At 35.2% G+C, this 27,163-nt stretch overlaps 5 protein-coding genes across 6 annotated transcripts; 2 read left to right on the top strand and 3 right to left on the bottom strand.

Moving 5' to 3' along the window:
* The first annotated feature begins 6,667 nt into the window (after positions 1–6,667).
* Positions 6,668–7,949, top strand: LOC125063816. Of its 2 annotated transcripts, XM_047670461.1 has the most exons (5): positions 6,668–6,775; positions 6,946–7,095; positions 7,183–7,448; positions 7,578–7,707; positions 7,783–7,931. In XM_047670461.1, the coding sequence occupies exons 1-5, from the start codon at positions 6,682–6,684 to the stop codon at positions 7,929–7,931; spliced, it is 789 nt and encodes a 262-aa protein (XP_047526417.1). In that variant the 5' UTR covers positions 6,668–6,681. The 2 variants fall into 2 exon arrangements, with proteins under 2 accessions (XP_047526417.1, XP_047526418.1); XM_047670462.1 differs by lacking the exon at positions 7,578–7,707 and having other exon boundaries at positions 7,783–7,949.
* A 12-nt stretch (positions 7,950–7,961) lies between these two features.
* Positions 7,962–9,617, bottom strand: LOC125063807 (putative nuclease HARBI1). Its single transcript, XM_047670449.1, has 4 exons — positions 9,421–9,617; positions 9,103–9,243; positions 8,734–9,001; positions 7,962–8,651 (listed from the first exon to the last, which is right to left on the bottom strand). The coding sequence occupies exons 1-4, from the start codon at positions 9,615–9,617 to the stop codon at positions 8,139–8,141; spliced, it is 1,119 nt and encodes a 372-aa protein (XP_047526405.1). The 3' UTR covers positions 7,962–8,138.
* Positions 9,618–12,100: 2,483 nt separating this feature from the next.
* LOC125063433 (chymotrypsin-1-like) lies at positions 12,101–14,093 on the top strand. The gene is made up of 4 exons (XM_047669861.1): positions 12,101–12,130; positions 12,656–12,889; positions 13,239–13,394; positions 13,900–14,093. Exons 1-4 carry the CDS (start codon positions 12,101–12,103, stop codon positions 14,041–14,043), a joined length of 564 nt encoding a protein of 187 aa, XP_047525817.1. The 3' UTR covers positions 14,044–14,093.
* Positions 14,094–16,082: 1,989 nt separating this feature from the next.
* Positions 16,083–20,536, bottom strand: LOC125063595 (chymotrypsin-2-like). The gene is made up of 5 exons (XM_047670103.1): positions 20,116–20,536; positions 19,419–19,593; positions 18,418–18,664; positions 17,331–17,480; positions 16,083–16,240 (listed from the first exon to the last, which is right to left on the bottom strand). Exons 1-5 carry the CDS (start codon positions 20,156–20,158, stop codon positions 16,094–16,096), a joined length of 762 nt encoding a protein of 253 aa, XP_047526059.1. The 5' UTR covers positions 20,159–20,536; the 3' UTR covers positions 16,083–16,093.
* A 234-nt stretch (positions 20,537–20,770) lies between these two features.
* LOC125063671 (chymotrypsin-2-like) lies at positions 20,771–27,141 on the bottom strand. Its single transcript, XM_047670238.1, has 5 exons — positions 26,859–27,141; positions 23,585–23,783; positions 22,941–23,184; positions 22,332–22,490; positions 20,771–21,072 (listed from the first exon to the last, which is right to left on the bottom strand). Exons 1-5 carry the CDS (start codon positions 26,926–26,928, stop codon positions 20,914–20,916), a joined length of 831 nt encoding a protein of 276 aa, XP_047526194.1. The 5' UTR covers positions 26,929–27,141; the 3' UTR covers positions 20,771–20,913.
* Between the last annotated feature and the right edge of the window lie 22 nt (positions 27,142–27,163).

Below are 27,163 nucleotides of genomic sequence, written 5' to 3'. Positions count from 1 at the left end.
AGTTTTCTCATTTTGGCGCCAATACATTGTACAATATTTTGCGATATTAAAATAGACTGTTAGTTGCATTACACAAATGCAATTTTTTAAACTCTCCATACGCTTGGTATTAGTCAAATTTTTGGTTATTAATAGATACAATGAGACCTCCTGTTGTTTGTGACAGAAAAAGATCCAAATAATTTGGTCAAAGCAGTAAGGGAAAGAATTCGAAGAAATCCAGTCCGAAAGTAAAAGATTTTATCTCGGGAGATGAAGATAGCATCTAAAACTATGCGGCGTATTTTAAAAAATGACTTAGGACTTGTAGAGTGTAGACATTAAAATCTCTTTTTTGGTGGATTCTTCTCCGCTTCGAATAGCAGAATAAGGAATAAAATATCGGAAAAGTTATCGAATAAAAATAAATTAATTAATTAATGCGGTATACGAGTGCAAACGACATGTGGTGCCATGTGTTGACAAAATTACGCATATAAAAGAAACCAGTTTGTTCTTGCGCCGGTTAACAAAACAAAAAATATAGAAAGTTCTTTAACATGCAGTATCGCAATATTAGCCCTAGAGAGAAAAGGCCTAATGTGTAAAGCGGCCATTCTTTTTTCGCAATGGCAAGCAGTAAAACATTTCTGTATTTGCAAAAAAAAATTTATTAATGTTATTACCCTAATGAAATCCTAAATTAAGTTTAACTAAAGTTAATACGATATTATTAGACTGTTAGGCGAAACGAAGTTCGCCGGGTCCGCTAGTATTTAATGTTATGAATATTGTTACTCCAATACAAGCGATATTAATATTTCTGTAGCTATATAATTTTGTTATAATTGTTTACTTTTAGTCTAGAATTATTCACGCGACGGCATCTGGAGTACTCGACGAAAAGCAAATGGGCCCACAAGGGTAGGACGCAAAAAAAGACTGCATCCCATCCCAATCTGCTGACTTATAGGTCCACACGCGGCGACAGCCCGCGAAGCGAGGCCGTGCAGGGTGCGTGAACGGCACAATGCTCCGGACCACACAATGATCCGATGAACCCAATGGCGGGTCAACAGAGACATAGTAGTTCTCCGGATGTGAAGTCAGCAGAAGGTCCAACAAAGAAGGTTTATGACCATCCACATTTGGTATTCGCGTAATCACAGGTTGCGTCAAGTCGTAAGCTAAATCAAAGTTATGAAAGGATCTTCCCGCGTGATCGGTGGTTTCAGAGCCGAGCCAATCGGCATGGTGGGCGTTAAAATCGCCAAGTATCACGGGCGGTCGGAACCCTTTCGAACAGGGAATCTGTAGCCGTTTGAATGTGCTCGATGAGTCGATCAGTATCGTCGTACAGTAGGCACGCATAGAATCCCGGATGGTCATCGCAGTCTACGCGCAGCCAGAGGTTAGATAGGTCCCGTCCTTCAAGCGTCCCGAGGATAAGAGAGCAAATACTAAACTTTACAGGGCAGCCATTTCAAATTATCATGTTAGTTTTTTTGTCATAACTTTTTTAATTTTTATTCTGTTATTATGAAAATTAGCATACAAGCAAACAAAAGGGTTTGTTTTGAAACAAAATAAAAATAATAACATTAAATTACACAGTTTTCTAGAAAAATTACACGCTTCGTTTTACTTTGGAGTTAACACAGTCACATAGAATTATCCAACATTATTCCTCGGAATGTTATTGTTGATAGAAAGACGGAAGTTACTTTACCATCATGTTCTATCAACTTCCTGAGTAATATTTTGACGGATACATTATCTGTCATATTTTATTTTAACTGCGAGTAAGTAGTAAGGTCTGTAAGTAACCAGAAAAGGATGGTCACAAACACAGCCGAATTGGTCGTACTTTTTTTATTCTATGTGATATACATCACGCTTATTTTAAGAAATTTTTATAATTTTCATTTATTACTATTATAGACTAATCAGACGCTATATTGTTAACACTATGTAGATGGGATAAATTAAAATTTTAATAAAAGATATATTAAAATTTGGTAAATTACTAACCTAAAACTTAAAGACTAATCATGTTTAAGTATCACAATCATTCTCATATGTATCATAAGTATATACAAAAGAAACGACATTTATTAAAATGAGTAAATTCTTAAAAATCACATTTTTCCGAGATCAAATGATAAAGCAAGTAAAAATATGAAGAAAAAACAACCTTTTACACAATTATTCAGTCAGACTCATTGCCGTTGTCAGTAACATTACGTCCATGAGTTTAACTTTTGAAAAGTATGGTATTTCGCCGTTATTATTGATGAACTGCAAAGACTTTACAGATACTTCCTTATTAGATATAAACTCATTAGAATTGGACCTTTATAAGCTTTGTATAGGTAAGGCTGGAGTTTTATAATTTCTAGTATTCTTGCTAAGCACATGACGTTCATTCTTCAGATAAGGCATATTTGTATCGAATTTTATTGCTCTCAGTCCCTTCAACACAAACTAATTTTATGCCTGTCCAAGTAACTTTGTAGCAGTATTTTTAACCCAGTTCTTATTTTTTATCTGATCTTTAAAATCAAACACTCATGACTGATTGACGTCTATAACTTCATAAGAATCACCCGTTACTTTTGCCCAACGTACAAGTAATTTCCATTCATCTGGTGTATAAATTGTTTTGTGTCAGAGCCCTTTCATTATAACATTGTAGACAGAATAAATTTTTGGGTGAGTTCTGTGATTTTCTGGAAAATCTTTGTGTTATATTTACGCCATATTTCTTTTAAAAACCTCTATTTTTGATGTATCTTTTGGCAAAATAAACTTGTAAGTGAATTGACGAATTTTCTTTAAAACTCTTTGCAGACCCCTTCTATTCAGCTGTTTTGTAGTATAATTCGCAACATGCAATCATTGTTTCTCAAGAACACCCAATTTCCAAAACTTATCAAATTCATCCTGTCTTTCTTGTTAAGAGTTAACATAATGTAACATTTATTTTTACCCGTGCAAGGCCTACTCATAGTTTTTTCAGGTACAAGAAAGTCCTTTTTGGAGTAGTATTCCTTTCCACTATTTGTTAAGCACTTTTTAGTATCGTCTTTCCAATCATCATAATTTTGGACACTTTTTTACCTCTACATCGAATAAGAGGCGCTGGAGACGACTGACATGAATACACAACTGTTTTGATTGAGGGACAGTTGCTGTACTCCGCATCATCATCGTGAGTGGGACAAAAAAATCGTTACATGCTTCACCCTAGGGCTTTGCTGGTGATGGCATAGGTGTTTGTCCGTTATTCTCAATTGCCGGGGCAATCGATTGTGGAAAAAGTGGTAGATATCAAGGTATTTAAAGGGTTTAAAGCTGAGCTGATATTTAAGGTCACGGCATGCAGATCTTCTGACGAAGACGCATTTTGATATCTGACTATAAAAGGATCTTCTCTAAGAAAAGAAGTAGGATGGTATGTTTGGGCTAATATTTTCATTTGTAATACTTTCGCTTATTCTGTGTAAATGCTCTGCAAAGACATTCGCATAAATGTCTTTCATTTTTTGAAAAATGTACCAGTGTGTAAAAAGTATAATATGAATTCTTAATATCACAAGTCAACGTTTACCCCTAAGGTGATTAATAAAAATGTTCCAAACTACAGAAATAATTCGATTGACTTCTTTTTATTTCTATACGTAGAACATTATTCCACTAGGATTATGATTTTTTATAAAAATATATTAAATATATACAAATAATCATAGTTTTTCAGTAGAAAAAAGTTTGGAACTGAATTTAGAACGAAGAACAAAATGGGATGGTCAGATACCACTATTACATAAAAGAGCATGTTCATTGAATAACGTTAGTTGCGACCACGCGTCACTATTATGTCCACAGAAAAATGTAGTATAGTTACTTAAAACTTGAAAATTAAAATCTTTTTAAATGTAATATAAACTCCACACATTAATGTATTATCAGATAGCCAACCTAATTTCTTTGCAAATGAAATTTTTAAATTGATTTATAGTTTTCCGTAGAAAACTGACGGATAGTCAGTAACGATACTATAGTCATTGAGTTTGGAATATTTCGTAATATAGAATAATGGCGCTTGCGTGGATACGTCGGGAGCAGGAGGGGCAGCGGCCCGTCGTACAAAGACGAGTAAGCACAAGCGTCATTTTTCTATGAGCGTCTATCAAATCCGTCACTTTACCGACTGATTAATTTCAAATTTAAAACAAATGGATTTTTTTTTAATGCAGCGGTAATATTTAGTTAATGTAGTATCTAAATATGATAAAAAGTGGATTTTGGAATTTTCGAAAGACTTGGAACATCTGACTTGTTCTACTATCACGACGAGATATCCTCTCTGACGTACACGCAAACTCCCGCGCGCGGCACAAATGAATGTTTCAATTTTTACTCCGGGTAGGAGAGGTAGGAAGTATCACATAGGAAGGATATCTGAGTCTCGGTAAGAAAGAGCAAGGCCGGCATCGTAGTCTCCTGCCCATTTGGCTGAAGCCAGAAGGCTCAGCCAAATGGGCAGCATGGCACTAGGAATGGTAGAAAAGGTCTTTCCAATATTGTGGTCGGTGACATGACGTTTCATAGAACACCAAATCATTTCTATGGCGTTAAAATTGCAGTGGTAGGGTGGCAATCTAAGAACAGTGTGTTATTTTATTATTATTAGTAAATTATCGAATTCATACTCTGGTGCTGGTTTGTGTCTCTTTATTTATTCATACAGCTGGGGTTTTGTGAAACCCTCATTCCACATAGTTTTCAGTGAGCCACTTATGCATATCACCTTTTCTCGTATTTGAATAAGGTTATTTGTTTATGCAAATGCATAACAAGGGGCATTATCCATGACAATAATTGTCCCTTCGTGTAAATTGGGAAGAAGTCTTTCGGTTACCCACTATGTCAGTAAGGCATTCGGTATGAATCATGCTTCTCCTTCAGCATGAATAACCTGCTTCCCTTTGAAACGGGGTTCAAAACACCATCCATGTCATCACTCTGCCATGTGTGTCCAACAGTGTGCGAAGAATGAATGTATGTGTCGTCCAAATATATGATTGGTTTTTGTTCACCAAGTTCGTTTTTTATGATTTTTTTGGATGTTTGTTGCTCTTCAAGCATTTATGTCATTTCGATCAACGAGTACTATTCTGTTGTGTTGTGTTGTGATGTCCGATTGAGTTTTATTATATCGAAAACCAATTTTTCTCAATATTTTTCTGAGCGTTTCTCGGCTCTCGTTGGGCTCTCTGAAACAAACATTTACCGACAGAAAGCAGTTGTGAAGGGTAGTGGTGGGATTCACCATTGAGGTACCTATCTGTGTGGGTTGCCTTTCTGTGTATTGTGACCTAGTGTTCCATCTGCTTTGCGTATAATTAAAATGTCTAAAAAGGGCAGACAGTTGTTGTTCTCTTGTTCAACAGTATATTTAATGTCATTGTGTATTGAATTTAAATGTGTTAGAAATGCAGATATTTTGTCATTGGGGCGTACTACAAACGTGTCATCGACATATCTCTTGTACAGTCGAGGTTTAACCGGGGCATTGGCCAGAGCTCTGTCCTCAAAGTCCTCGACGTCATGAAGATGTCAGCGACTATAGGTGACACCGGAGAACCCATGGCTACACCATCAACCTGCACATAGAACTGATCTTTCCACATTAAGTATCCTGATGTGAGACAGTGTTTTACAATATCTACATAATCTGGTGACATGTTCTGTTTCCTAAGTCTTTTTGCAATTATGTCTAGGCAGTCATTTAGTGGTAAGTTTGTAAATAGTGACTCAATGTCAAAACTCACCATGGTTTCATTGTGGAGTAATTTGAGATCTCTCAATGTTTCCACAAAATGGTAAGAGTTCTTAACATGAGCACTAGTGTGCCCCCTGAGAGGGGATAATATTGACACTAAGTGTTTGGCTAATTTGTATGTGGGTGAGTCGATATGACTGACTATGGGTCTTAAAGGATTGTTGTGTTTGTGTATTTTTAGCAATCCATACATTTTTGGAGGTTTTACGCAGGCTGTTGTTAAAGATTTGACGTCTAGTGACAGTGTTTCAGAATATTTAGTAAGGAGGCTAGATGTTTGTTTTATTACCTTGTTTGTGGGATCTTTATCGACTTTTTATAGGTATTGACATCGTTTAAGAGGAGAGCCATCTTGCTTTCGTATTCCGACGTATCCATAACAACCGTTGCGTTCCCTTTGTCAGCTCGGAGTACTACCAAATCTTCGTTCGGCCTAAACTTTCCAATATGGACCGTCGATTTGAATGCCCATATTTTTTTGTAGATAGTACTCACTAAAAGAAAGCGTTTTGCAAAGTTTTAAGTTGCGGAAACTTACGGTTCATGAGATATATATTTATTTTTACTTTCCATACAAATAAGAAAATATCCCGCCATAACACAATAAATTTGACAAATAATTGATGTTAAACGTCAATTCACGTTTCATATATTAGCCATTCCACATACCGACCGCGGTCGTTGTGGTCACGGCGAAAACGTCACTGGTGACGTCATGACTAATGCTCACGCAACGCTCACAACGACCCATCTAAAGAGGTGGGTCGTTGTGATCGTTGAGAATAATTTGGCGCAATTTTTGAAATTTTATTTTGAAATATGACAAATAATAATATAATTATATTCAAAGCTTAAAGATGGCGACAAGAAAAATCACATTATTTGATTCAGAAAGAGAAATTGTTGTAGATATTATCGTTTCTGAAGCTGAAGCTGCTCGTGCAGAAAGAGGTAAATATAATTATGCAATATAAATTTAATACAATTGATTTTAGTTTATATTCAATAGCTATTTATACATTTTTCCTGAATAATTTATAGCATAACCTAACTCAATGTAAACGATATTTATTTTCATTAATAATATATATATATATTTGGTAAATTTATTTTATTTGCAGATGTATTTTTTGCAACTGAGCTATTAAGAAAAGCTGAAGCTTCCGCATCTGTTCAAGTAGATCAAGAATTTATTGAAGAGACTTCAGAGAGTTTTATTGAAGAACGGCTTGATAGTGATAATCTCAACTCTGAAACTCCACAATTTGAAGGTATAATGAACATCTGAAATTCTATTATCATTTTATTTCATATAATATATTATGCGAGAATTTTAATTATATTTTTTTTTTGCACAGGAGAAACTTCAGTATACAGGTGGAACTCACCCTGCGTATTATTATTATTGGAATTATATAGGTCTATGGAAGGAACTCTGAACAGTGGAAAAATTTCTCAAAAACAAGTATGGAATAAAATATCCCAAGATATGAAAAAAAAAGGATACGATGTGACCGGACCGCAATGTCATTCTAAAATACGAAGCCTAAAAAAAACATATAAATCTACTAAGGATCATAACAATAAGTCAGGAAATAATAGAAAGACATGGCAGTTTTACGATGTTAGTACAAATTACTCAATATTTTCATAAATTTTACATTTACTTGAATATTTTATAAAACCAATAAACAATTTTCTTATTCATGAAATATATTTTATATAATTAATTTTTATAATACACTTTTGGTAGATTATGGATGAAATTTTTGGCAAAAAAGCATGGTGCAATCCAGTTGCAGTTGCATCTTCTAGTGGTCTGTCATTGAAAGAAGCAGAAAATAATGATAGTACAGCGGGATCTGATAGCGGATGTTCACTAAGTAGGTTGATTATGTGAGATAATTTTAATTGTCTACAAAAAAATAAACTAATTTACAAATTCAATTTCATTCTAGAAACAAGGAAGGCGTCGATAGCATCTTTACTGGAAAAAAGATTGCATCAAAAAGAGGAACATGAAGAAAATAAAAAAAAAAGACACTTAGAGCGAATGAAAATGGACGAGAAATTTCTTGAAGTTTTAGAAAAATTAGCCAACAAATAAGAATTTAAATGTTAACTTAAAAAAAATTAGTTTGTAATAATTTGTAAATATTAAAAAATTTATTGATAGTTCATACAATTTACATCAAATTATTATTTTCACTCAAATGTTCAAAAATCCAATGATCATACAACTTTGATAATTTTCGGTCCTATAAAACTATTGTGATTACTCCTAACAGGATTTATGATGAGTTTTCTACCAGTTTTACAAGGAATTCATAATAGCATCTCTTTTAATAACTCCTGCAGTTCTCCTGACTTCACGTGAATAGGTTTCTACGTTTCCTTGATTATGTTCAGGGATAGTAATTACATTTAACTCATCTCCTTGTAAAATGCAGATATTGTGGATGACACAGCATGCAATGATGTACTCTGCCATTAAATCGACTCTTGTCATTGGTAGACAATGTAATAAACTCCTCATGCGTCCTTTTAACAATCCAATACATCGTTCAACAGTCACTCGTGCAGCTGAATGACGATAATTATAGTTTTTTTGTTTTCCAGTTAAATGTCCATTATCTCGATACGGAGTAAGTAAGTGTTGATGTATTTCATACGCAGCATCGCCTAGCATATGGCAATTTTCTAAGAATTTATCATCATCATTTACGTAATCTGCAACTTCTGATAAACGGAAAACTCTCTGATCATGAACAGACCCAGGATGTCCAGCATAACAATGAGTTATCAGAGTCTTGTGATCACATACGACCTGTAGAACATTTTAACTATATGTAAATTAATTTTCAATACTAAAGTTAGTAGTGTGCTTTAAAATAACAGTCGCTAAATACCTGTAACTGAATAGAATGAAATCCTTTCCGATTAATATAATCTGCATGATTTTGTTTTGGACCATTAATACGAATATGAGTACCATCAATTGCCCCTATTACTTTTGGAAAGCCACTCGCTCTTTCAAATCCATGCATCACTTCTATAGCACGTTCCCCCGTAGGCCATTGTATAAATCTTGAGGATTTTATAAATAAAGCGTGGCAAACTCGACGTACGGCTCTAACAGCAGTGGCTCGTCCTACGTTGAATCTGTCACAAACTGATCTATAATAAAGATAAAAAAAAAATTATAAGTAGTTGTATTTCATACTTCTCAATTATAGTATAAATACATCCAAAATAGTTTATTTTTTTATAAAAGTGACCTATATGAATCCATTGTTGCCATTTTCCAAAGGGCTATCATTAATTGATGATGAGATGGAATTGTAGGGCACCCAGGGACATGTCGAACCAAATTTTCTTCTATTATATCATGTAAATAATTGAATGTGTTCCTTGAAATTCTAAAAAAATAAAATATAGTTAAATAAATTAATTATATGCTTCGCCGAATAAAAGGATCGCTTAGCTCTCGTCGCGGTATACGGTGTCGTGGGGGTTGGCATCAACAAGTATAATCTACGATTGCAATTAAACAATATTTTAAAATGTACAGTCTTATGAGATAGAGAATTATGTACCTGAAATGACTTTTAAATTCTTCATCCGAATAGCGAAAAATTACATTTTCATAGTCAATAATACGTGGCCTAAGTTGTCGGTTTTCACGATTATAATTTTTTATAATTGCATCCCATTCTTCATCTGAGCTAGATGAACTAGTTTCTGGAGCTTTATTGCGATGCATAAGCAAATATCCAACTGCCGTCAAAGCCATTTCGATTATATTTAAACTTAAGTTGTTTGATAACTTCACGAAAATTATTTATAAAATATTCAATTATTCTTCACTTTTAACATAAATAAATTTAAGTCACAAATATCAAAACTTATTGTCTATGATTACCTAACCTCCTTAAAATTCTACTATTTTCAAACTTGACATTTGTAATATTTACATGAACGCCCGAAACGCTCCATAATCCATTCCACTTGAGTTAACGACAGTAACATTGACAATCAAGTGGAATGGGGAAATCAGCGGTCGTGAGCGTGATCGTTGTGAACGCTTAGTGGAACGCACCAATAGTGTAGGTGTTGAAAAATTTTAAAATATAGATACTTTTTGCAGATTACTATTTTTTTTTATTTTCTTTAATAGTGTTCGTTCATTATTTGTTTTTAGGTGATTAATTTTGTTTAATAGCGGTCAGTCATCGTTTGTCACCCGTTGCCCTTGCAGTTGAGATCATTTATTGTACTCCTGTAAGCTTATAACGTTTGACTACCATGGCGTCTCCGAACCCCCATGTTTCTTTGTTTGAAGAGTTGAGTGAAGTGCAAGTGTTGGACTCAAATGAGCCGCTTGTCACGGCCTCCTCTTCTGCGCCGTCTTCAAGTAGTGCGCGAGTGTTGGACTCAATAGAGCCGCTTGTGCCTACTATTACGCAAGTGCAAGTATTGGACGCAAAGGTGCCACTTGTTCTCCCGTGTGTGCGATCCACGGTCCTTGACGAACTGGTTTCTAGTCCTATTGGGATGACTAATCTTGGCGAGGGCTTTGCTGCTGCGATGCCCGGACCTTCTGGGTCATCTGGCAGAAGGCTTAATCCTTACTCGGATGAGTTAAAGTAAGTTTTTATTTATGTTATGAGTACTGTACAATATCATTGTTATTTCAGATCAGATTTTTAATTTGCTTACTAAGTAGTAATTATAATCTCTTTGTGACTAAATAGTATAGCTTTTCTCATGTTAGTATCTTTTTTTTGTAAAGTAAAGTAAAGTAAAAAATCATTTAATCATGTAGGTATAGGTAACATAATGTACACCTATGACTTGTCAGTAAAATCGTATCATTGGTTAAAAGTTGTATCATTGGTCTAAATTAATTTGGTCATTGAAATTCGTGTAAAGTTTATAAATCACTAGCAAACTCGGCGAATTCCGTTTCGCCACCAGATGGCTTCGTTTTATATAACATTTCGTTTGGTGATCCCGCTTTTCTGTTGAAATTTTTCCTGAATTTTCTTTGCTATAAACCTCACGGAGCCCGAGACCTTTCCAACGAATGCAAAACCGTGGAAATCGGTTCGTGCGTTCTGGAGTTATAGCGTCAGGAAGGAAAACCCGACTTATTTTTATATAGTAGATTGTTCATCGATTCTTATTTCCAGACTTAAAATATCTTATCACGCCTATTGAAATAAGATCGCATCCACATTTTACTTAGTTGTTTTTGTTTTCACTTTGCTTTTAAAACGCTGCGTTGTGTTCGCCCGCCATTGCATAAAGGTTCTAGCCAAGCCTTATATGTAGACCGTGTAAAAATAAAATAATGAGCCATATACTGATGCAGAAATATTGCGGAGATATATATTGTTTAACCATGTGCTGCCTTAAAATGTTTTTTGTATTTTCGAGATATAGTCATTAAAAGTTTAGCCCGTGTAGAGGCATAGATAGAGAACATAATTTTTAGTACACTGCTAATTTGCCTGCAATACTTTCATACAAAATTAATTTACTCGATAAAGTTAATTTATCAATTTATATTCCAAATCTCATAACAGAAAAAATGCATTCCCCGGCGTGATTGACTAGTGCAGAAGGGTTGTGTGGGACTTGCTGTTGTGCATACACACTAAAACCCTTTTTTCACTTTTTTCACAGTTACGCGAGGTTGCGGTTTCTTTCGCCGTCGCAAATGGGCTCAGGGATAAAGCTCCCCCTTTTCGCCATCTTTATGACATGACCGCCTCGCAAACATTTTCAACCGTCACTGTCCGCGCATGTTACATGTGTTTACCTAAAGCCTACCGAATATTATTATTTTACCTATTAATTATTATTTATTTCTAAGTATTATTATTATTACAATCTTTTTTTGCAACTGAGGCGCAAACTAGCTGCTATGGTCTTTGGCAGAATGACCAGCGCTGCGGAACAGTCTGCTCCTCAGCATAATGCTGAGCTAAGGCCAATTACAACAACACACGCATTACACACTCAAAACGTACCTTGTTCTTTAAAAGAAAAAAAATGTTATCTTTCATTATTTTTTATATTTTTTTTGATTATCGTTATTTAGTGTGTGTTTTGTTACTGTTAAATGTTATGGTTATGTCTAAAGTAGACTAAAAAAGCTTAATAGGAAACTGTAGTAATTTTTGTGACCCTTCTTCGTAGGAGAAGCAAAGCCTGATATAGGAGCCCGCATAGTTGGCGGAAACGACGCTGCCCAAGGGTCGGCACTTCATCATGTATCGATCAGGTTGGGTTACATCGAGGGTGTCCCGAAAAAACACTTCTGTGGAGGTTCTGTATTGAACGACGAATGGATATTGAGCGCCGCGCACTGTACTTACCAGTACGTATATTTAAGTGTGATAATAACGTTTTCTAGGCCGACTATTGCTATTGTGCCTTCCTATTTAGGTATAAAATATAATAAATTGGTTTCATGATCATTTGTCAATCTAATAGGCAAGTAAGTTATCAGCCTTCTGTGCCTGACACACGCCGTCGACTGTTTGGGTCTTTGCCAGCCGGATTCCTCACGATGTTTTCGAATACGCTACGAATGGACTTTCTTTCTATGTGCGCATTTAAAATTCTAGCCTACTAGATTGACAAATGATCATAAAACAGATACAGAAATCTGAGGCCCAGACCTAAAACCGTCGTAGTGCCACTGATTTATTTATTTTTATTTTATTTTTAAATCGTGTCATACAAAAACGAAGGAATCGTCAGCAGGCTGTTAGTCTTCTTGCCAACTTTTTGGTATTATTTTTAGAGTTCCAGCTGGTATAGGTACTCACAGTAGTTGTAGGATCAATGAAACTGTCCACCGGCGGAGACTCTTATGAAATAGAAAAAATAGAAAATCATCCAGATTACGACCCCAAAACCATAAAACACGATATTTCTTTACTAAAAGTGAAAGACACCATAAAATTCGGCGATAATGTGCAACCGATAGAACTGCCTACCAGTGACATCGGTGTTGGAGAGGTGTGCACTGTTACAGGATGGGGTGACACTGATGTATGTACATATATATTTTGCTATAATTTATAAAAGACTGAAATTAAAAGTTCGCCTTTCGACTTTGTAAATAAAATCGTTTTATAAGCATTTATTAGCTAACTGTTCTATTTACATTCTCATGTATAACTAAAATAATTATTTAAAAATAATAATCAATTGTGAATTGACCATAGACATCCGCAATTATTACTCTATACAATTACTATAAAATAATATTAAAAATAAATATCTTTGATTTCGAATATAAATTATAGGCGTGGTATTGATTTCCACCTTTTAACTATATAAAACCGGTGACCTGCGAGCTAATATCACTCCCAAACAAAGTATTTTTTCTAACCTTCAGAACCAAAACACAGTACCAGATAACCTGCAAGCGTTGGATGTAAAAACGATATCAAAGGAAAAATATAATAAAGAATTGGCACCAGCTCGTGAATACCTTCCGATTGAAGATAATCAGTTGTGCACGTTCAATAAAGCTAGAGAAGGAATTTGTGGGGTAAGAGTTTCTTAAGATTGTCTTCAACAAGCCTCTCCTCTTGGGTCCGACCTGTAAGGCCTTTACTTGATTGGTCGGAGTAGAGGATCAGCCTCGAGGCCTGTTGCCCTCCAATCTGCCAGTCACGATGAGTTTTTCTAAACTTTCTGGATCTCTGCGTGTCCAAAAGACTAAGTATGCGATGGTAACAAAGTGTCGAAAGACAATTTTTACCTGTAGACGTATTAGTATGGACACGTTTGTTTTCGTGGCTGTCCAGGGAATCCTAAGCATTATTATAACTAAACAAGCATATAGACCCAGATGTCTTGGGTTCGAGTCAGCAAATTCGTCTGCGCCAAAATGTCATGTTTCCATTAAACGAACGAAAAAATATTAATAAAGACTCCATTGTCTAATTCCCTTTGCTCGTTTGAAAATGATCATATGATCATACGGTATGTTTTGCGTTAATCGAAAGCTTAATTAATCAAAGTAAATAGCAATTTTACTTTCAACTTTGCAGGGAGACTCGGGTGGGCCTCTAGTGAAAGACAAAAAGCAAGTGGGTATTGTCTCTTGGGGTGCTCCATGCGCTGTGGGCGTTCCTGACGTTTTCACGAAAGTCTATTTATACGTGGACTGGATTAAGAAGAACATTGGAAACTAGAATAAAACATTTCTGTGTTATTTTTCGCGTATAATATATATTATCGACTGTGTTTTTTTTTCATTTCAAGGTAGTCTCTTAATCATTAAAAATTTCCATTTACTTAACAATAATTTCAATAAATAATTATTTATTGTAATGTATGACGTCAATGAAAAGTAATTAACGAAACACAAAAGAGATAATAATTTTATTTTATTTAAAAAAAACTAACAATAACATTAATGTGACGCACTACCGTTTTAAGTTCTTTGCAGGAATGAATATATGTATATGTTAAATTAAACACTTTGTTTGAAGCTGGGTAGCAACAAAGTTTTCAACAAAAACATGAACTTATAACTAAGATAACATTAGGGGTAGTGAGTGGGGATTAACAAAAAACTAACTTGACTTATTGAAGAGTTCTTAAATCTCAGTGACACTTATGTTATTGTACATTATCGGAAACGAGAATGTCACAATTTATGAATGTGATAAAAACTAAAGGGCTCATTTTGGCTTCAAATGTGCGATGATTGCTTACATTTTGTTTAGGCTTTTTATTATTATATTAACAATCAAGTATACAGTATTTACAATTTTCTTAACCTACGACGTAATAATAAAAATTATTAAAAAAAATTTATGCGTTTATTATTTTCTGCCTGCTCTGCGGCCGCCCCAGCTTTTTTGTTTGTCCAAAGGAGGTGAGACGGGGCAAACGTGTCCGCACAAGTAGCATCCCATACTAAAGCCCATCCCATTTTCCAATGGATCAACGACATTCCATCCGGCCGCTTGCCATTGTCTCTTGCGATCCCTGTTGGCTCCAAAATCGCTGTAACATTAACGGCAAGAGAGCGGCGTATAATGTCGTTGAGCGCGGCATGGCGATAAAAACGACCTGCACTCTTTTGGCAATGTAGGCCATAGTGATCAAGGCTACTTACTTCAAAGCCACAGGGACACTTATGGGGAGTACATATGGGGACTCCTAAGCGGCTGATGGCAATGCGATGTGATTCAGGGTCCAAATAGGTGCCAGGTTTTGGCGAAGGATAAACATTAAGCCAATGACCGGCCTCCCTAGACCCCACAGCCACCAACCTGGCGTGGTCTGTTATTGATAACTTTTGGAATTCAGATTTGCAAAGAGGATCATCCCAGCTCCTTTGAAAGTTGACGCTAAAAGGCAAACTCAAGCCTGGAGTGGATACTAACCACGCGTTTCTTGCATTTGTTAAAATCGCAATGTCATAGATTGTAGAATAAGATCTAAAAATTATTCGGTACTTAGGTAAAAGATTGAAGTCAGTGTGAACACTCACTGCAGCAACTGCAGCATATAGCAGCAAGCTATATGCTGCAGCTATATAGGCTGAGTGTGAATAAGAAATAAGCCAATGCGACGAAATTAAAGTTCTGCTTATTGTAATCATTAGTTGTGGTAACCGACGTAAAAAAGAGGTTCTCAATTCGTTGGAGTGTTTATATAAAGTTAGGCTCACACTTGGATACCAGAAAACATCTATCCAGTACGTTTTGAAGTCAGTTTCTCGTGGCATTTTTCGAGATTTCGAAGCTTAACATGACGAGATCGGCTCATTTGGCTCACTCACACTAGTGCCATCTATTGTTAAAATAATGTCGTATCTTAATTTATCTTAAAATCACATCTTACCAGTTTTCATTAATTATTGATACCACGAGAACTCGAATTAATATAATGATCTCAAGTCGCGACTGGATTCCTTAGTTAAAGCTACATATTAGGTGGGCTAAAAGTTCGTAGGCAGACACATAGATGGCGCTAATATTGATTTTGAGCTTACCCAAACCTTAAAATACACGTGTCTAAATTTGCGCTGATGATGAGTTAGTCGCTGAAACTGAAGCCTATTATGAGTATGGAAAACTTGTATGACCGCTATAATCGTTGTATTGTTCTCAAAGGCTATTGAATAATCAAATCATAAAAAAAATCTATGTTATCCTACGAACTTTTCAGCCCATCTGTTTTTTTTATTAAAAAACTATACATTTTTTGTAAGGGATTTATTTATGCACTTTAATAATTTTCTGTCTTATTTCTAATCCACGAGACGTAGCTCCATACATCTGTGTTCACATCTGGGTAATAAAGATCGCAGTCCACACCCCAAGATACAATTCCAACCAGCTTGTTGTCAAGAACTAATGGTCCTCCAGAATCACCCTAGAAACAAGAATTTTAACACCCTATCTCTCATGAAAATCTACAAAAATTTCTATATCGACATCTTTTAGTTTTTTAAGGCAGAGTTTGCCGCGCACTATCGTGAACCAGCTGCCCACTGAAGTATTTCCGAACCAATTCGACTTAGGGTCCTTCAAGACAGCGTAGCAATTCTTAAAAGGCCGGCAATGCACTCGCGAGCCATCTGGCATTGAGTGTCCATGGGCGGCGGTATATTTAAAAAACAGAAAATCTAGACCGCACCACTACTACTAGTACCTAGAAAAAAATATCATTTAATGTTTTTTGAAGTCTGTCTTATTAAAACTGATAGTGGAGTTGTACAAAATAAATCAGGATAAATTATTGCTTAGGGATCTTAAAAAAAGAAATCTAGTAAAGACTTTTATTGACATAACTTTTACACATTTAAAGGAAACAATTTTTTTTTTTGACCGGATTGAGTTATGTATATAAATGTACAATTATTTTTACACAATTTTAAATTTAACCGACGTTTCGCGTGCTTTACAGCTAATATAGAGGACACCGTGACCGCCATTTCTGCTAAAACCTTCCATCTTTTAGTCGATACCAACTCCGGGGAAACAAATACACATAATACAACTTTTTCTAAAGCCGTGATACTTTTTGACATTTAACACCTTTTGTCTTCAGTCACCGTGACCACGCACTCTGTAAAGCACGCGAAATACCTTTAAAAGAAATCTATATATTACTTTATTATACAAACACTATGAAGTTTATAAACTAGAGAGATTATGTATTTAAACAGTAAATACCTCATAAATATAGATTGACTTGTTTAAATCGAGAAATATGCTTAAGAATATCTATAGCGCTAAATCCCCTGCATCATGATCACACTCCACATACACCCTCACATACATAAGCTCACTTTCACACCATCACAGCACAGCATATTACGTATTCAATAACTTTTTTTAAAGTTTACCTTTCATAATAAATTCATTATGTATTCCATCGTTGGCTATATGTTTAGTATATTTTTGCTGTTATATATAATTTATGTTAACTATAATACGAAATAAGTAAATAATATTTGTACCTGGCAAGCTCCCTTTGCTGTCGAAGTAAATGTGCATAGTTGTTTTTCAGTTATCACGTTCACGTTCATTAACATATATTGACAAGTTTTAATTATCATCACAGTTTGGTTCACCATTTGTAAGGTCGCTGGGATAGGATCGTCGCCACTCTAATAAGTATTCAGTTTAAATTACTACTAATTTATATTTAAGGATGTGTAAACTGTGTGAAAGTTACTAACTTTCACCTCAACTTTGAGGTCTTATGTTCAATTTGAATTTGGAAGACGTCGTGAGGAAACTGAAATGATCCATCGTCAACTTGCCTATTAATAAAAAAAACACGTGTATACTTAAGTACACGCGTTAGAAGTTATACTTCTTTAGCGCTACAAGAAAAAATCTTTTCAAAAAATTTATTCTACGTTTGTAGAAACGACACATACAACAATAGAAAAAACTATGTTGACTATAGCTAACTTCAGTGTGTCGGTTTTTGTGACGGTGTGCGCGCGCATAGTATAAATTTACTCTCATCATTTTTCAATAACGCGCCAAAAGAAGTATAACTTCAAAAATATAACAATAAACAGATACAGAAACCGGAGGCAAGGGTTGTAGCGCCACATTTTTTAACATAATCCTTGTTCTGTGATGGGTAATAACGTTGTTTTGCCTTGTGTTGTCCAAAAATTGGTCGGCAGTGTCGAGGTATGAAATGCAGTATCCTTCTGTGAGCAAGTATATAGAAGAAGAGACCAGAACTAGAGAGGGAGCGCTTTAGAACGAATCCTAGGGGTAGAAGACGCGGAGTAAATAAGAGAAGATATGCCCATCTCCTACCTCCTATGTAGTGTGTACCGAGTTGTGTAGGTTTTTGAGTGTAACATGCCGTTGAGGTCCCGGTAGAATGCGACCGACCCCTGAGCCTCTGTAACGCGGCTTTGTAGGAACTACTCGTTTTAGTGCGTATTTCTTACCCAGTCTCTGAATAGCAGAGATTCTGTTGTGGGTCGAGTCCCCAGACCACTGCAACTTTTGCAGGCAAATACATTTCCACCTCGGATATTAAAAAAAAAAGGGTGACTGGAATATTAGTTCTCTTACCGTTGTTCGACCCCAACCAGTAAGTAGAACATTAGCTCCAAGTGAACAGGGCCCGTCAGCGATTTCTATAGGTTTCACTCGTTCACTGAACCTAATATCTTCATTCACTTTAATAAGACTGATGTCATTCAAAATAGTAGATTGGTCGAATTCTTCGTGAATGAACACATTCTCGACTGAATATTTATCACCACCAGTTACAAGACTGTTTGTACCTATAACAACTCTGATGACATCTGCTGGGAATCTGAAAAATATGCCTATAGAAGTTAAAAAGCATTTTAAGTCTAACTGAATATTTAAATGTTTCGCTTAACTTAGCGGCACTTGTTTTAAAACAAATATCGCAAATTAATTAGAAGTAGCCTGTCTAGCTAGCACAAGCTAGTCCCAGACCCTTTTATCAACTAGATAATCGTAAACTTTATAGTAAGCCTTTTTACACAGCTTTTCTTTAATACATTTCTTAAATTTATTAAAAGGCAGAGATAAAAGAGCCTCTGGGATTTTATTAAAGAATAGTATCTATAGTAAATTTTTATACATATTCAGTAAGTTTGAGAATCGGCAACTATCTATATTTAAAACCCCTAAGGGAAAAGGGGTGTCCAAAAATTTACTTTTTCATTTTTTGGATAAATTTTATTGTTTTTATTTTTTTATGATACAGTACACAAATACGCATACAACCCTTAATTGGCACCCCTCTACATTCATCCCCTATTTTTTAATATAGTACTAGATAGTTATATTTATTGAATTAAAAAAATGTTTCCCAAAAATAATATACATGGCAAAACGACGTTTGCCGGGTCAGCTAGTATTATATAAAATGATTGTTTTTCTTTTATTTGTTTGTACTTCTCTTCAAGACGCGGATAGTAAATTATCTTAGTGATATAAAAACGTAAATTATTGTGAATATGTAAAAGTATGTAATGTTTCTAATATATATATATTAACCATAAAGTTGTGTATAAAATAAATGTCATATAACGTACTCGATAGCACAGTGCGCAGCAGTGATAACCCATCTTTTGCCGATAACGGTTGCTCCACAGAAGTGATGGATTCCATTCCTCAAAGACGCCTGGTATGGTATTGAACCATCAGGAGCTTCTGAGCCACCGATGATCTTAGTATCTGGTACAAATAGCCTCTTAGATAGAATTGAACCTGAAATCAATATTTTTAAGACAATTATATAACACGCCAAGGCTTAATCGCACTTCAGCTATTTGACAGGTACATCAAAAGTCTTCTATTCGTACCTACAGCTCGCTTATCTGCTTCTTTTAATGGTCCAGTGAATAGGCTATCTCGCTCTTACAACCTTATTATAAAAATATTGATGTATTTCACAACAGTCTACCAACTTAGCGTAACTTTGTTTGCAAGCATTACGTGGTTTAAGTTTTCATTTAGTTTCGTTTATTTTTATTATTGTTATTTTTAATCTTTTTAGTTTTAGTTATTATTAATTTTTAAGTGTTAGTTTTTATTATTATTATTTTTTTGTATTGTTTTTTTTTGTGGTTGTTTGTTTATTTTTTTCCTTTTTTTTGTGATACAGTTTATCTAAAATCAGTGAAGTGAAAGAAGTGAGTTATTGTGAACCAATTAACGGAGTGTTCAATTTCCTACCCTTGATCTAGTTCTTCTACTAAAAATAGATTTTTAGATGAAAACATTTCTTACCGTTGGCTGTACAAACGACGAAAAAGATAAATATAAAAAACATTTTAGTCACGTTCTCTGATTTTAACCAGAAATAATAAAACTTATTAAAGTACTTTCAGTGACAAACTGCTGCTATGTAGTAAAAGATAAAGTAAATAACACCTTAGTATGAGTGAATTTGAATAATAAATGTGTCATTCTGTATACTATTTTGTACATGTATTCGATAGTGGAAAATTTTAGATCTTTTTAACACAAAAACTCGTTAATAATATTTATAGGTAACGAAACAATTGCAAAACTCCACAGAAGGTTTTCTGCCAAGTCTTTAATTTTTCCTCAGCATATGACTTACATTTTGGGCGAAGAATATTTGCAAAAACATTAATAATTTTATTCACAATTTGTACTTTAATTTAAATGCAAATGAGTTAAGATAATTACCTAGATTAGGGACATATTACATATCAAACATACAGGCAGAATTAAATTATTTTATTTATTGGTATATCAAAAAGAAAGTTATTGGCCTAGTGGCTTCAGCGTCCGACTCATTCCTGAGGTCGTAGGTTCGATCCCTGGCTGTGCACCAATGGACTTTCTGGTTGCGTATTTAACATTGGCTGGAACGGTGAAGGAAAACATCGTGAGGAAACCGGCTTGCCTTAGACCCAAAAAGGCGATGGCGTGTGTCAAGCTCACGACGCTGGTCATCTACTTGCCTATTAGACTGACAAATGATCATGAAAGATATTCAGAAATTCTGTATCATCATAAAAGTAGCGTTTTATTAGAATTTAATTAAGCAGTTTTCTTTTATATCTTTGTCGTATTTTCATCCATTCTAGCCTTAATCCAGTCGAGATATTCGTAAACTCTTGTGAAGACATCAGGAACACCATAAGCACACGGCAGATTGTAGGAGGCCACACCGACGGCCTCGCCGTTCTCTATCAAAGCACCACCAGAGTCACCCTGTAATATCAGTCAGTATTATTTAACGTGTTTATCTATGTGAAAGTTCTATCGTGGCTAAAACCATGTGTCATACTTCAGTTATGATGGGCAAATTGTCATACTAACGTCAGAGGCAACATCGAATGTACTGTCACTGATTGACAAATTGACATAAATTTTTGTAATTAATGAAAATAAATATCCTTAGAACGCGACATTGGCGGAGTTATAATTAACGCAGAAGTCGCCATTAAGAGTGAAGTGAAAATAACTATTTGTTAAATAAATCTCGTCATCTGGTGTTTTATGCATATCACTTGTACAAAATAATTTCAATTTGACATCTGCCAGGCGTCCTAGTTTTCTCAGGAGAAAGCCTCCTCAATAACAAAGCAATAATATGCCTCTTAATTTGTTGCAGGAGGCTCACCTGATGTTAAGTGATACCGCCGCCCATGCACACTCACACTGCCAGAAGGCTCGCAAGTCCTTTGGCGGCCTTTCAAGAATTGGTACGCTCTTTTCTTGAAGGACCCTAAGTCGAATTGGTTCCGAAATACTTCAGTGGGAAGCTGGTTCCACACAGTGGTGGTACGCAGCAAAAACTGCCTTAGTATTACATAAAGAATAATATATAAAATATAAATGATTTAGTCTTAATACAAGTTAACAACAAAATAATAAAAATAAAAAGCCTTCAGTTTACATGCTATATAAAGTAAATGCCTAGAGTAATATAATTTCTGTCTCTATCTACTCCCCTGCCATTATGTCAAGATACATAGAATAAAATCATACTTCGTCTGGCGAGCTATGCTACATCGGTAATATTATGAGCCAGGGCGCAATCGCTTGTGAGACCCGTTCTTTCATTTTTGTTTTTCTCCTTCAGATATATATATTTTTTTATCTTACCTAATGTGTATCGAAAAACGGTTATTTATTAATTTACAGCTAAAGCTTGCGTGTTGTTCCCACGAGAATGTAAGTGCGTGCTCCTATTTCACTTTGCCTACTGCTGATACAGGACAAATCTTTGTTTTTTTTTATTGTTATTATTAATTAACTTATTAAAAAGAGTGGCGAAGAGTTTATTGCCAGTTCTTTTTCCTGGATATGCAGCAGTTATTATAAATTCCAAGATCTTTATATTAGAGATCAAAATAAAGAACTCATGTATTCGTATACGTCAATACGATAATTTTCAGTTTTTGACAGTTCAATATAAAAATCTATCTTTATGATTGGCTGTTCGATGATACGTATGATGTGCTCACCTGACATGTTCCTTCTCCTCTTTTGGTGAGGGTGCATATTTGTTTCTTGGTAAAGGGATTTTTCTTTTGGAATGCCTTTAATTGTTTCTGGCAGTTATAAACAGATAAAGCTGTGACGTTGAGCCATTGCAGTTTATCTGGTATTTTAGTTCCCTTTTGCTATAACAAAGTCATTAAAAAGAAAAATAAACATGAAAAAAACAGCAATTCAGAACCAAATCACTTATTTTATAAGTTCTCTGAGAGTTCGTTACCGCAGTAGGCTGAAATTTATCAGTTATAGTCAAGGCATTCTTTTGTTTTAGAAGAAAGAAACCAGAACATTCAAGTATAATAAGCCGGCCTTTTAATAATTGGTACGCTCTTTTCTTGAAGGACCCTAAGTAGAATTGGTTCGGAAATACTTCAGTGGGCAGCTGGTTCCACATAACAGTGGTGCGCGGCAAAAACTGACTCAGTTGTGGAACGGCGGACGTCGAGGTGATACGGATGGTATTTTGCATTCTGCCTTGACATCCTATAATAAAATTCAGCGGCAGGTTTTGACCGAAAAACTCCGCTCAACATTCTCCATGGTAAATGTAGTTTCTTGCAAATCAAGATACTTACATTCGTATATCCCCAACCAGTGAGCAAACACTTTGCACCTGGATCTGTATTCCTTGATGCTAGTTTGACAGGCTTAACTTTATCAGAGAACTCAATCTCTTCTTCAGTTAACATCAGCGCGATGTCGTTGGCGAAAGATGTACGGTCGTACTTCTCGTGAATTATAAATTTACTAATTTTATATTCGGTTCCTCCACGTCTTAGATTTGTTCCTGCTGCAGCTACAATATCCTTTGGTTTTATCCTAAAATTAATTGAGGCTAAAGTCTAGGATTAAAATTATTAAAACAGTAAGTAGAAGATTCTACAGTCAAAGTTGGATTTTATGAATAATGTTTCTCGAAACAAAAATGAAATTAAATCGCTGGTAAACAGCTCTCGGCCAAACTAATGTGCTGTAATTCAATTTAATTTTGGCATGATTGAAAAAAACTAAATTATACAGAAGTTAAAGGTAGAGGTGACTTTGTGTGTTTCTTTTATCGAGGTATTTACATTGTTTTATTTTTAATTAGAGTCAACCACTGAATTTATAGTGAAGGATCACTAATTGTTTTTACTTCAAACATAACATGAAATCAAATCTACGATGAGTGTTTTTGGATAATGTCCGTTTTTAAAATTAATTGTAATGGATTGCTTACTTAACAAGGCAATGTGCAGCTGTCATGATCCATCTTTTCTCGATAATAGCACCACCACAGAAGAGCCAATTGTCTTCTTTGGGTACTCTAATCGCGACCTGATGGGGTACCGCGCCGTCAGGTGCTGCCGCACCTCCCACAACTCGTTCTGCGTCCTTATTCGCATCAGTATGCTTGTCCTCACGGGATAAAGAATCTCCTAAAAAGATTGGGGTTCATATCACGCTTTATATAAAAGCATTTTTTCATTATTACCTTTTTTATAAATAAAACCTTTCTTAGGGTGCGTACAGACTATGTAACATATTATATAACTTGTGTTTTATTGTGGCGGCGTCCATGCGTCGGGTTGTCTCTCTCCCTAAATATGGCGAGGGGGCCGATGGCTGGCCATGCGTCATACTCGTGAACGGGTGCTACTTGTGGTGACTGGTCGTACTTGAATTCGTGTATGCGGTGATGTTAATTATTTCGACTATGTGTTTGCGTGTTGTTCCCACGAGAATGTAAGTGCGTGCTCCTATTTCACCATGCCTCCTGCTGATAGGGGACAAGTCTTTGTTTTTATTTATGTTATTATTATTAATTACTTAAAATGTCATGTGGAACATGGTGTAATGGTTGCAGCTCCTTACAAACGTTGTGTAAAAAAAAAACATGGCGATTAAAAAGAGTGGCGGAGAGTTTATTGCCAGTTCTTCTCTTCCGTTCTACGCCCTTGATTTGAGAACTGGCAGTAAATGTAAAATTAGAAGCATTAATATTTATTTCTTTAATGACGAATCACAAGTGTACATTGTGTTACCTACGTGAATAAATGATTTTTTGAATTTTAACACGTCCACATTATGTAACCTTGTTATTCAACATTATAACATAAAACAATACTGTACGCATTAGAATTACAATGCAATATAACAATGTTATATAACCATATTAAATAACAAAAGAAAAACAAAAAAACGTAGATGCTGGGTTCGTCCTAGCATACATATCAATAACATGTTATTATAACATGTTTTATAACATTCAGTGTCCACATTATCTGAAACATGTTGTATAACATGTTATGTTATATAGTCTGTACGCACCTTTATAGTGCCATCTCTAGCGAAGGTGGGGGTCCATCATGGCTTGTTTAATTTTGGATGACGCGTTTCTGAACAATGACTTGGTGCTTTGACCAAACTATTGCCTTAGGTTTCTCTAGTCTCGTTCTCGTATAAGCTCATAAAGTGGCCCAATTTCGTATAAAAATAAATTGATGATATTTTATATTTATTTATTATTATAATTCTATGTCTATTTTACTTAACTCCATCAACAGACGTTCACTCTTCTATGATCGATGATTGAAGAGTTTTTTATCGTATTGAATCTCGCTGTTCTGAAGGGCCTTGTCAGCTCAGCTCGGGCTGTTTATGCGAGCATGGCTCGGTAGTGGTATTTAAATATTTAAAATACTGTAGTTTGATAGCATTTTGTACAAAGGTCACAGTTTTTTAATGGCCTCACTAAAGCCCGCATTCATTGACATAGCAAACTGATAATACAGTTGTTAATGTAAATATGTAAATTAAGAATATAACTAGTAGAGTAGCTAATGCAGGTTCTGGCATTTAATTTTTTTTACCTATTTTGGACTTTGGCATCAATTCATATCATGAAAAACCAGAGGATATTGTAGCTGCAGCAGGAGCAATAATTTGGACTTAAATTTTTGTTTGACGACTCATTGGTGTAGTGGTTAGTACCCCTGACTGCGAATCCATGGGTCCCGTGTTCGATCCCCGGCTGAGACGAACATCGATGAGCATTTGGTGTTGTGCTTAGGTCTTGGGTGTTTAAATATGTATTTATATGTCTATCTATCTATAATATGTATGTATATCCGTTGCCTAGTACCCATAACACAAGGTTCACCAGCTTAGCATGGGACTAGGTCAATTGGTGTGAATTGTCTTTAAAAAAAATATATATATATACAAAACCCAAGGCCGAAACGGATCAGCTAACGAAAACTACTTCGCATTTATAAGAACGTCCATACGGACGCAGAGGGACACAAACAACACTTAAAATCGAATAGATATAGTGACAGAAGCAGTGAGCAGTGTTGGCCTAGTCGCTTGACCGTACGCTAAAGAATCAACAATAAAGACTGTGCACAATTAACACTCCCTCGCAATAAAGGAAAAAAATATGAAGCCGGCATGCCTTAGACTGAAAAATCGACGGCGTGTGTCGGACATAGAAGGCTGATCACCTACTTGTTTATTACCTAAAAGGTTATATTGCCACTGTTTCTTTTGTCGTAATTGAAAATAATTGATAAAACTCTGTGACTAAACGGTAGCACGAACATGGATTATAAAAAAAAAATATATGTTTATTATGGAACATAAGATACATGTATCACTTATTCCACGTCATTAAATTTGAATTTGTAAGCATCCCTACTAATCGGCAAAGAAGACAGAGGGTGTAGGCCGAGAGAAAAAGCCGGCGTAAAAAACTCTCGGTACTCTTTTAAAATATCAAATCATCAAACAACACTTATTTTAAAACAAATATCGCAAATTAATTAGAGGTAGCCTGTCTAGCACTAGTCCCAGGCCCTTTTATCAACTAGATAATCGAATCGATTGAGAGACAATAACTGAAATAATCGTATTGACGCAAACGAATACGAAACTATCGTAAAGTTTTTTGTCACATTAACAACTTGGATATCTCTTAAACGGTCAATAGAATATATTAAGAAGAAACCAAGACTAATATTTACAACTAATTTATACATTTATATAACAATTAATATGTGTTATTGCATAACGCTGCCGTCATGGCGTTAAACCGTAAAAAAGGTTACGATCCCGGTGAATAAACAACTGTTTTGGATTGCTAGGCAAGTCCGTGATTACGATAAAAAACAATCAAAAAAACAGACGCAAAAATATGTTTCATTTGACTGTTATGGGAGTTTTCAAGGCAGTTTTTTCCGCGCACCACCACTTTGTAGAACCAGCTGCCCACTGAAGTATTTCCGAACTAATTCGACTAATAGGGTTCTTCAAGAACATGCGTATAAACTATCAAAAGGCCGGCAACGCACTCGCGAGCCCTGTGGCATTGAGAGTATCCATGGGCGGCGGTATCACTTACCAGTTACCATCAGATGAGCCTCCTGCCCGTTTGCCCCCTGTTCTATAAAAAAGGTAGACTTAAAAGTTTTAATTTAAAATAAAAGGCATTCATTATATTACCATTAACTCACCTTGAACTGTAAGTATCAAAGAAAATAAAAAATACTTCAACATTTCAATTTCTAAAAATTTCTGATGCATAAACGATTCCTAAGTCATAAATATACTAGTTGAAGATATAAAACAACGTTTACAATGATTTAAATTAGAATTTCAATTATGTCCAATTATGATGAGATATTGATTGAATCATACTGAAGATGAATCATCATGAATTTCCTTTCAGATGATGTGATATAAAATGTATATGTATAAGATTAAAAATTTTAAACACGAAGAGTTGGGTTAACTTTTTGTTGATAATTGTCAATCTTGA

The sequence above is a fragment of the Pieris napi genome, chromosome 3 (genome assembly GCF_905475465.1).
Source record: "Pieris napi chromosome 3, ilPieNapi1.2, whole genome shotgun sequence".
Classification (NCBI taxonomy): domain Eukaryota; kingdom Metazoa; phylum Arthropoda; class Insecta; order Lepidoptera; family Pieridae; genus Pieris; species Pieris napi.
This window is presented reverse-complemented; position numbering and strand designations above follow the sequence as displayed.

What these genes read in the sequence shown, in the direction of transcription:
- LOC125063816 (XM_047670461.1), top strand. Translation starts at nt 6,682, where the DNA reads ATGGCGACAAGAAAAATCACATTATTTGATTCAGAAAGAGAAATTGTT. An exon ending in AGCTGCTCGTGCAGAAAGAG is followed by an intron (nt 6,776 to 6,945) that starts GTAAATATAATT and finishes TTTTATTTGCAG; the next exon opens with ATGTATTTTTTGCAACTGAG. An exon ending in AGACATGGCAGTTTTACGAT is followed by an intron (nt 7,449 to 7,577) that starts GTTAGTACAAAT and finishes CACTTTTGGTAG; the next exon opens with ATTATGGATGAAATTTTTGG.
- LOC125063807 (XM_047670449.1), bottom strand. Translation starts at nt 9,617, where the DNA reads ATGGCTTTGACGGCAGTTGGATATTTGCTTATGCATCGCAATAAAGCT. An exon ending in GCAACAATGGATTCATATAG is followed by an intron (nt 9,002 to 9,102) that starts GTCACTTTTATA and finishes TCTTTATTATAG; the next exon opens with ATCAGTTTGTGACAGATTCA. An exon ending in TTCATTCTATTCAGTTACAG is followed by an intron (nt 8,652 to 8,733) that starts GTATTTAGCGAC and finishes AATGTTCTACAG; the next exon opens with GTCGTATGTGATCACAAGAC.
- LOC125063433 (XM_047669861.1), top strand. Translation starts at nt 12,101, where the DNA reads ATGTATCGATCAGGTTGGGTTACATCGAGG. An exon ending in CAGGTTGGGTTACATCGAGG is followed by an intron (nt 12,131 to 12,655) that starts GTGTCCCGAAAA and finishes CAGCTGGTATAG; the next exon opens with GTACTCACAGTAGTTGTAGG. An exon ending in CAGGATGGGGTGACACTGAT is followed by an intron (nt 12,890 to 13,238) that starts GTATGTACATAT and finishes TCTAACCTTCAG; the next exon opens with AACCAAAACACAGTACCAGA.
- LOC125063595 (XM_047670103.1), bottom strand. Translation starts at nt 20,158, where the DNA reads ATGTTTTTTATATTTATCTTTTTCGTCGTTTGTACAGCCAACG. An exon ending in CGTCGTTTGTACAGCCAACG is followed by an intron (nt 19,594 to 20,115) that starts GTAAGAAATGTT and finishes TATTGATTTCAG; the next exon opens with GTTCAATTCTATCTAAGAGG. An exon ending in CTGGTTGGGGTCGAACAACG is followed by an intron (nt 17,481 to 18,417) that starts GTAAGAGAACTA and finishes AATACTTATTAG; the next exon opens with AGTGGCGACGATCCTATCCC.
- LOC125063671 (XM_047670238.1), bottom strand. Translation starts at nt 26,928, where the DNA reads ATGCATCAGAAATTTTTAGAAATTGAAATGTTGAAGTATTTTTTATTT. An exon ending in TTTGATACTTACAGTTCAAG is followed by an intron (nt 23,784 to 26,858) that starts GTGAGTTAATGG and finishes CAATCTTTTTAG; the next exon opens with GAGATTCTTTATCCCGTGAG. An exon ending in CTGGTTGGGGATATACGAAT is followed by an intron (nt 22,491 to 22,940) that starts GTAAGTATCTTG and finishes ACTTTGTTATAG; the next exon opens with CAAAAGGGAACTAAAATACC.